Source organism: Buceros rhinoceros, unplaced genomic scaffold (genome assembly GCF_000710305.1).
Source record: "Buceros rhinoceros silvestris isolate BGI_N320 unplaced genomic scaffold, ASM71030v1 scaffold12444, whole genome shotgun sequence".
In the NCBI taxonomy this organism is placed as follows: Eukaryota; Metazoa; Chordata; class Aves; order Bucerotiformes; family Bucerotidae; genus Buceros; species Buceros rhinoceros.
In genome coordinates, this window is record NW_010406764.1 from 59469 (window position 1) to 68418 (window position 8950).

Below are 8950 nucleotides of genomic sequence, written 5' to 3' on the forward strand. Positions count from 1 at the left end.
CCCATGACAAGTCGTGGCAGCACGTTCCTTCTCTGAACAACAGGCTTGGTATTGCAACCACATGAAGCACGTGTCTCTGGATGAACATTCGCAGCCACCCACGAGCTCTTGATTTACTTCACCGCGTGTGCCTTGAAGTGTTGTATTCACTTCCAGCGCCTGCCTGTGTCTGTCTTTGTAAGTGGACTTTGGGAGCCCTTTGAAGTACGTGCACACTACAAGGACTTCCGTGGTCAAACTGAGTAGCTCTTGAGCAGACCCAGAGTTAGGCCTTTCTCCTCTTCTGCCTCAAATGTCAAACCAGTGTGTAGTACCACCGTTGAGTGGAGTTATTTACTCATATTGGTAAACAGATCGAGTAAACTGGAAACGTTGGTCAGGTTGTACGTGATCTTTTAAGTGATTCGCAGGAATACTTCCAGTTTTCTTTGAGAGAGGATTATGAACAGGACGTTTTCTTTATTACAGGAGATGGTTCATGCTGTGGCAGGGTCTGCGAGTTCCATGTGAACTTGAGGTGAAGAAGTTTCTGTGCCTGTATAGAGGAAATGATAAACTTTAAATAGCTCTTTAAAAAGTCTGATATTACTGTGAGATATGACCGCTGTGTATCTCAAGAGTGAGGGTATTTCTCTTGAATTCTTTTCTCTTTTTAACAGTTTGAGGAGTTGAAATGCAGATGTTGTATATGTAGTGTAGCAGCTGCATTGTTGTTGGTTTGAAACTGGTGGCGTAGGTGCCAAGGGTCTCAGCCTGATCTCTGTACTTAGACACGTCAGTTGAAGATGCAGCTTTTTTCAAGGCAAAATAGGTCTGGAAATTGATAAACAGGATATTTATTCCTGAAAGTGCCAAGTATTTACTTGAACACCTTTAGCAGGATTTACTTTAGCCCATATGTAGAGGTGAGGGAGTGGGGGGAGATACTTAAATCAGCAAATTGAATTAAAACACTGCCATGGAAGATACTGGTTTGTATTTTCTAGGAATGAGGTGGAGTACGTTGCTGCCTTCTCTGTAGGCTTCTTCCATGTGACCAAAGGCAACAAACGAACTTTTGCTGCATTTCAGGATTTTATGCTAATGTTTCGCTTCTCTCAGGACTTTCCTCGGAAAAGAAAATTATCTTAATTACCATGAAGTAACTAATCCTCAAAGCTGTGATCACTGCCGACATACCGCTTTGTATTTACAAAACACAAACAATTCAGTTCCCCCCTTCAGCTTGTCACTGGAGTTACTGTGAAGTTTCCTGTACCTGTTCTTTAATTAAACTTTATAATGTTAGTAAAGTCTTTTTAACTACAAAGACGTGATGCTTTCTTGCATATTTTACCCAGTTTAGTGTATTCCATCAGCATATTCAAATACGTCATAATTTCAGTAAAACTTTTTGCATTAAGTGGTACAATTATGAAGACTTTTTCTCCATAAGCCAGTGTTTGGTAGCGCATGGAGCAAATGCCGTGCTGATTATTTGGCGTGGCATGACTATTCTTCAAGTCTTCTCACAAACAGTGATTATGTTACGTCTTCGCCTAATTGCATAATCTTTATTTTTCAATAGATGCTTTTACTTCATACTTCAGTCTCCCCTATTGTACTTTTTTGTCACTCAATCTTAGCAGTTTTCACATTGGTTTCCAGGCTCTGTTTGCTCACCAGCCTTGATCCAGCATCCTCGCTTGTGCAGTGCCAAAATTATACAAACTAAGGCCAAATAAACTATAGATTTATCCATACGCATGCTGCCAGCGTTTGTTTATTTGTCTCTTGTCTGATATTTTGCAAATCAGTCTCTGCACAGCTTGATTTCTAGTGCTTTGCCATACAGGAATATCACTCTCGTGCTTCAGGATGAGCATACATAGTCTCTCATGGTTAGATTTGGGAAGCAGGATGTGTAGCATCGTCATAATGTCATTGAATAAATGACTCCATGATTTAAGTGGAGCACCCCTGGATGGATAATAACCCAAGATCATAACTCGGGGCAGTTTTGCTCTCCCTGGGACACTCTGCTAGTTGGAGGCTGGAATGGGCAGATCTATTTGCGAAGGACAGGGAGTGCTTTTGTTACCTTCAAAGGGCCATTAGGGGGTCTGATTGCTTGTGGGAGTGGCTGCTTAGGCTCTGTTAGAAAACAGCCTATTAATAAAACAGAGGCTCTGTTAATAGAGCACTTCTTAATCTTCTCCCTGTGCAGTTATTTATAGGCTGCGACATCTTAATTTGCCTCTCATGCGCATCAACTTCTGTTACTTTAAAAAGCTCAAGTAGCTTGCACACCCCTCTGAGAGTCACTTCTAGAGGAGACAGTCTGTTTTCGAAGGAATCTCACGAAAAGGCTTCAAATCATAAGTCTGTAAAAAAAAAAAAAGTTAAGGTTTTTGCTGGTGTCAAAGAAGTTCTGCCATGTCCTGTTATATAGCAACTTAAATATTGATGCTGTATTTGATTACGAGCAGATTTCCCTGACATCCCAAAGGATTTCCCTTAGCTGATAGTACTCATTTGCTCATAGTGAGCATGCACTGACCTACCTGGATACTAATCTCTTCCTTTTTGTGGTCCTTTCCTTCATCAGAGTGGCCCCAGCGCCCGATCCTGTCACAAGATGTGCATCGACATTCAGCGCCGGCAGATCTACACGCTGGGCCGCTACCTGGATTCCTCCGTGAGGAACAGCAAGTCCCTGAAAAGTGACTTCTATCGCTACGACATCGACACCAACACGTGGATGCTGCTGAGTGAAGACACCGCGGCCGATGGAGGTCCGAAGCTGGTGTTCGATCATCAGGTCAGCTACGCCGATACTCTTTAGTGCCACTTCTCAGGGTTTGCGAATCAGTTTTGATCGGAGCCACCCGCGATATAGAAATGCTGTGCCAGGTAACAGCAGTGATCTGCACTCTGTTAAATTCTAAAGATGTTGCTCTCGAACGCCACTGACTACTGGTGTTCGAATCGAGTCAGAAGGACCATAAAAACCTTTGCAAGCTAATTCATTTTATTAAGGCACATTTTATTACAACTCAAAGCCCAGTTCATCTGGTTTTAATCAGTCTTGTCGAGCTGGGTTTGCAGATCTGCCCGTTCCAAGGGCGCTGGGGAGCAACTTGCAGAGCTGCTGCGTTTGGTACCTTCGGAAGAACGCTATAATCAAGCCACTGAAATGAGGCCAATAGGCTCAGGAGTCTTTCAAAACTGGTGAACTTTTAAAATTGTAGAATGCGCTTGTTTTGTAGCGATGGAAACACCTTGGAGGAGTGGCTGCTGCTCTTTTCTAAAGCCACACCAGGCCTGGTGTTCAGGCTGAATACCTTTTTACTTCTGTTGTGTGTGGAATGGCTTTTGTGTTCTTTAAGACAGGCATTTTGTTCCTAATTGGTTTGTAGAAAGCCTGGTCCAGAAGCAGCATGTCCGTACTCATTTCTAAAGCAGCCCAAGAGCTGCTTTTACTGGTACAGGCTGTTTTGTAACCAAAGCTGTCGTTTGCCAGCACGATGCGTGTTTCTGCTGACACTGAGAATTAAAGATACGTGTTGTCTGCAGAACAGGAGCCACTCAGTCCTTCTGCTCTGTGAACACGAGAACCAGGCTCCCAGGTGGTGGGGACCAGGCCAAAGTAACTGGTCAGCTGGTGGGGCTGCTCGGGATACCTTGTTTGCCCGCTCCTGAGGTTGTTTCTCTTTTCCCCTGCTGTCTCTTCGGAAAGAACGTTCTCCCTGAATTCTTTATCCATCTGCAGCTGCTCTCCTCTCCCTCAGCACCTACTGCGATAGCGGGTTTTGTTTAACCTTCACAAAAATGTGCTGCCCTAGAAGGGTTTCGTGGAGGCTTTGCGGAGTAGCTTCTCTATCTCACTGTAATCTTGTCCGGTTTGTAACTCCTCTGTGGTGCGCTGCGTCAGGGTCGGGGAGTTTTGTTTGGTTTGTGCTGCCGTGCATCTCCTGTGTGCCGTAACCTGAATCCAGGGTGTGGGAATCAACATGCTCCTGCTGCAGTCTCATCAAAAATCCTCGGCCAGGTTCTGCCCCTACTTCACGCTGAAGTAAAGGGAGTAACAGTAAATGTGTGCCGGGGTTGGAATCTGAGTGACGAGTCACAGGCTGGTTTTTTGGATTCACTGAGCGGTGGTCAGTGAATTAGGATGAGTCTGAGTTTTTCCCTTGCATAGCTGTTGTGAAAGGGGATATTCTGTTAACTGCCTGGCAGATCCTGGTCAAAGACTGTAAAATGTTTTTCCTGAAATCAGCAGCTAGAGGCAAGTTTTTTAGGTGATGAAGGACACATTTAGTTTTTTCTTTCTTTTTCTTTCCCCTTTTTCCCTGAAATCAGCAGCTAGAGGCAAGTACTAAACGGCACATTTAATCTTTTTTTCTCAAGTTAAAATTAGACTCACATTTAAAATTATTTAATTTTCTAAGATAAATACCTGCCAGCCAAGAAGACACGTGTATTCTTCTCTGTTTATTAAAAGTTCAGGAGATGGGTGAGTGCTTACAGGTATCACTTGCAGGGGAGGGATGTTTAATCTTAGAGCGTTCAAGCCTTAATGCGCTGGCTTCGAACCGCTTCCCTGGTTCTTACAGATGTGTATGGACTCCGAAAAGCACATGATCTACACCTTCGGAGGCAGAATCCTGACCTGCAACGGCAGCGTGGATGACAGCAGAGCCAGCGAACCGCAGTTCAGCGGACTGTTCGCTTTTGACTGCCAGTGCCAGACGTGGAAACTTCTGCGAGAGGATTCCTGTAACGCTGGGCCCGAGGATATCCAGTCCCGAATAGGACACTGTATGTTGTTCCATTCTGTAAGTACTCACACCAGACTGGGATTTATGATGCCTGACTTGAAGGAGACCATCTGGGTTTGATTCTTCTTGCCAGTTTGAAGCTCTTTAATCTCCCGAGCGGCGTGTTGTCTCGCTCGATTTTATGTTCGCTGACATTCTGATGCTGCTTTGGTAAGTGCAGGTGGTTTTAATTCAAGTCTTGGAGCTTTCATGACTTCAGCTGAATAAAATTGCAAGTAAAAAAAGCAAGGTGAATTTTAAATAGTTGATTTAAATTGAATAATAGTAAATAGACCCAAAGACTGTGGTTTGATTTGATCTAAAGAGTTTTTCTTTTAAAGCTGGTAGAGCAATTTAGAAGCTTCTTGTCGAGTAGGCTCCCTGTGTGGTTACTGGAATGGTAAACCTGACCAGTGCAGGGGCTTACTGGGTGTTTACGGAGAGATAGAGGTCTCATATTCTGTTGTACTGAGCATCCAGCTGATATTTGTTGTCTTGAGCAGCTGTTACCAGCTAGGCACAGAGATGCCATTGTGGGCACGTTGTCCAGAGCCCGCTGGAAGAGCAAAGGAATGGGTGGCTGGGATGTGTAGAGCATTTTATTTTGTACTGAGTTTTAAAAACCACCTTCCATTGCCGTGCCAGTTGTGCTCGTCTACTGTGTGTTTGCTGACGTGCAGCTCATGGGAACTGCAGGGTGACAGTGATAGAGGGAGGATGGTTTGTGTCGTCGTGTGTTCGGGACTAGCTCTCCACGTAGGTGTTTCCAACATGGACCTGTTGGAGTGGATCCAGAGGAGGCCAGAAAAATTGACAGAGGTGGTAGAAGCTGCATCCCTGGCACCATCCCAGGTCAGGTTGTTTGGGGCTCTGAGCAACCTGCTCTAGCTGCAGATGTCCCTGCTCCCTGCGGAGGTTTTGGACCAGTTTGAGCCATTTACTGAGTTTATTTCTCTTTCAAATGCGAGAGCAGAATTTGTATAGTGAATGCTGTGGTTTCAGAGCTTTCAATTTTATTTTTGTTTCAAATGGCTCTCTAAAATCTGGTGAAAAACATGTTGCCACACACGATTCTGCACAAGTACCTGAGGGTTTTTCAAGACGGCGTCCACGGTAAATGTAAGAGTAGAGGTTTCTGTAAGCACAGGTCGTGGAAGTTTAAGTCCTTTGCTGTTTCCTCAGCCATTTGAAAGAAAAATAATCTGCCTCTTATGGACTTTCCAGTTGGCAAACTTGAAAGAAGTAATAAACCTGTTATTCTTGGCTTGCTGCTTGCCTCTGCCTGTTCTGAGTTTAGCAATGTGCTGGTACCTGCATGGCTTTTCTTACAGTCCGTCTTTTGTTCCTGTTTTTTTAATGGTGCGGTTATGATCTAATGGATTTTAGACAGAGAGACTGTTAATTCTCTAATATTAAACTTACCACATGAATTACTGCTTTAATGTTGTGAAGTTGTAGCTTGATCAGGCAGGGCTGCAGTAGCTAACTACGGCAAATCTGCCTGCTCCCTCTGGAGCCGGAACTCCCTTGGGTCGTGGTCTCATACAGATCACCAAAAAGACATCTCAAATTGCATTTGTAAGAGGCTTGTTAGGGTCGGGAACCCAGTGTACTTCCGTGAGCTTTGTAAAAACATCCTGGGGTTTTTTCCATTCTAGAAAAATCGCTGCTTGTACGTCTTTGGTGGCCAGAGGTCAAAGACTTACTTGAACGACTTCTTCAGTTACGACGTGGACAGCGATCACGTGGATATCATCTCAGACGGCACTAAGAAGGATTCAGGGATGGGTAAGAGTGTGACCACATATTAATTTCTTCTCGTTTGTGTGAATGAGAAATACATTGTGAACTAGGTGCAAGGCCAGCTTTGGCAGCCCGTGGCGTCAGGTTGGCATCCTTAACTAGCCTGTAGTAAACTCCACGCTCCATAGGTTAAACTTACGCCAGCGGTTTTGTCCTTGCTGTCATTTGACACTCGCCATCATCAGCACAGTACAAATAATTGATGCGTGAAACCATATAGCACCTCAGGAAAAAAAAAGAAACCAGCAAAATAAGAATTACAAATATCTCCTTTGAAACTCCAGCAAAGACTAAAAAAAAATCTGAAAAAATAACTTCCTTGAAACCAGGAAAGGGGAAAGCAAATTTTGTTTTGGTAGTCCTCACCAAGTGAAAGATGCTGTAAGCCAGAAGTAACCTGCTTGGTTTGAGATACAGAAAGGCAGGTTGGCTGCTCAGGGACAGAGAATTGGAGTCGAGGGTCGGAGGTTATTTTGCCTGTCAGGAGCTGACTAGAAAGATGAGACCTGTTGTCCTGTTATTCTTGTCCTAAGTTATCGGGGAGGAGCACAAAAAGGCAGGAGGAAGGAGCGAGGCTTTAGTCTTAGTTCATGCCACTGGAGCTGTATACCCCAGGCATAGTTCCACCTACCAGAAACCTCTAAGAACACCCAAAAGACATCGTAACATCACCATAAAGGACTGATTTTATACCTTTTCTCCTCAAACGACACAGAAATGTTCTTTGTTTTTTCCACAAAGGATTTCTGCCTGGAGAAGTACATCATTTTCCTGCTGCCAATATCCTGGTTTTCAACCTAGAGCGCAGCGCTTGAAATCTGTGTTGCTCTCTGTACTGCTGCAGGAGAGAAGTTACGGATATTTCTCATATTATGTATATTTAATCCCCATCTTGTTTTCTCTTCTTCCCGTTACCAAAATCTCAGGAAGTTAATCCATCTGGAATTTGGGCTGCCCTCCTTATTTCGATCAGGCTTAATTTTTAGCAAGTAATTTTGCTGCACTTTTGAAGTGAATTATTGATGGTTATGAGTTACTGTTTGCTCATTAATCTAGTTATGCCAATGAGGGAGAAGAGTACCCAAGCCTCTATTCTCCGGAGTCATTTATTTACTTGAGTGCTTCCAAGAAAGAACCAGCTTGAATTGTTGACAATCTCCTTTATTAAGGTGCCTGCATGTTGCCTGCTGCTGCTCTGCACCCACCCACGCACCGTTTGTTGTCGTCCTCAGAGCTTTTAAAGAATTGATTTTATTTTTTTTTCCACGAACTTGGTAGCGTTCTGCCGTTTTACTTTTTAAATCTACCTTTCTTTATAGCCAGAAGCTTTAAAACATGCGGCTTGAAGATGACACCTCTGTCTACCTCGGATTTCAAGCTGCTGAGCTCGCCTTAACGGCTCAGAAGACAGAGCTCGGCTTCTCAGCAAGCACATTAACTGCAAGGTTCCGTTCAGCAGATGAGACGCTAATATTTCGCCCTCCTCCCCATTCCCACAGGCCCCAAAGTGGTGAATAGAAGACTTTGTAAGAAAATGACTCATTGGAAATAATTCACGAGTAGATTTTTCAGTTTGCTGTTCTCCTGCGTGTCAAAAGTAAACAGATCTGAACGTTTCCCTTGCTTTTGAAAGAAAACACTCGGATTATTTGCATTTTAACAGGAGGAGAACAAAACGCTTGTTACATTCAGACAGCAAATGCTGACAGCACTATTTTCACCCCAAAAAGCAAGTCGTTATCGTGCTCTTGTTAGGTAGTGCTGCACCATTTTGATCTGGGTGAACAAAGCGATTCCCTGACTGGTCGCTGTGAAGTTTTCAGCTGCTCGGTGTGATGAGTCAGGTTGAAGATGCCTGACCTAAATGTTCCTATAAAGTCCCATGATTACACTTTGTTCCTGGCTCGCATGTGGCATTCAGTTCTATTCTTAGTTGAGCTATTTTGATTTTTACCCTTTCTAAAAGAACTTAATTGTGCATTTGTTTAAAATTTCCATTAGAGTAGCGAGATTTTTTTTTTTTCAAAAGTGGTAAAGCAGATAGTGAAGGGTTGTCAGCGATAAGGGGTGGTTGTAGGGCTAGAAGACTGCTACTGGCATGTTGGTTTTGCTGCTGTCGATGATGTTTAACGTTTCTTTACTCTTAGCTGTGCCTCTCATCCGGGAACCAGTTCCTTCTATAGGTGACGTGCTTGAGGATATTGGGTGATAACTATCCCTTAAATTTCCTTAATTTGGAGTAAAAGATGATTTTAGCAAGTTTTGGTGCACTTTTTTCATTCCTGGGAAAAGTTCAGGTTTGCTCAAGGTACAATTTCTATCGGATGGGTTTGCACACAGCTTTCCCT

General features: G+C 43.7%; 1 protein-coding gene across 1 annotated transcript in view; it reads left to right on the forward strand.

Annotated features, from left to right (window-relative positions):
- Nucleotides 1-8950, forward strand: part of MKLN1 (muskelin 1, intracellular mediator containing kelch motifs) — a gene marked incomplete at its 5' end in the record, with an annotated part of 82673 nt that overhangs the window by 49673 nt on the left and 24050 nt on the right. The window contains 3 exons of the mRNA XM_010134253.1: nt 2588-2800; nt 4596-4817; nt 6458-6587. Coding sequence (XP_010132555.1) covers nt 2588-2800; nt 4596-4817; nt 6458-6587 — 565 coding nt within the window. The remainder of the gene's footprint in view (nt 1-2587; nt 2801-4595; nt 4818-6457; nt 6588-8950) is intronic.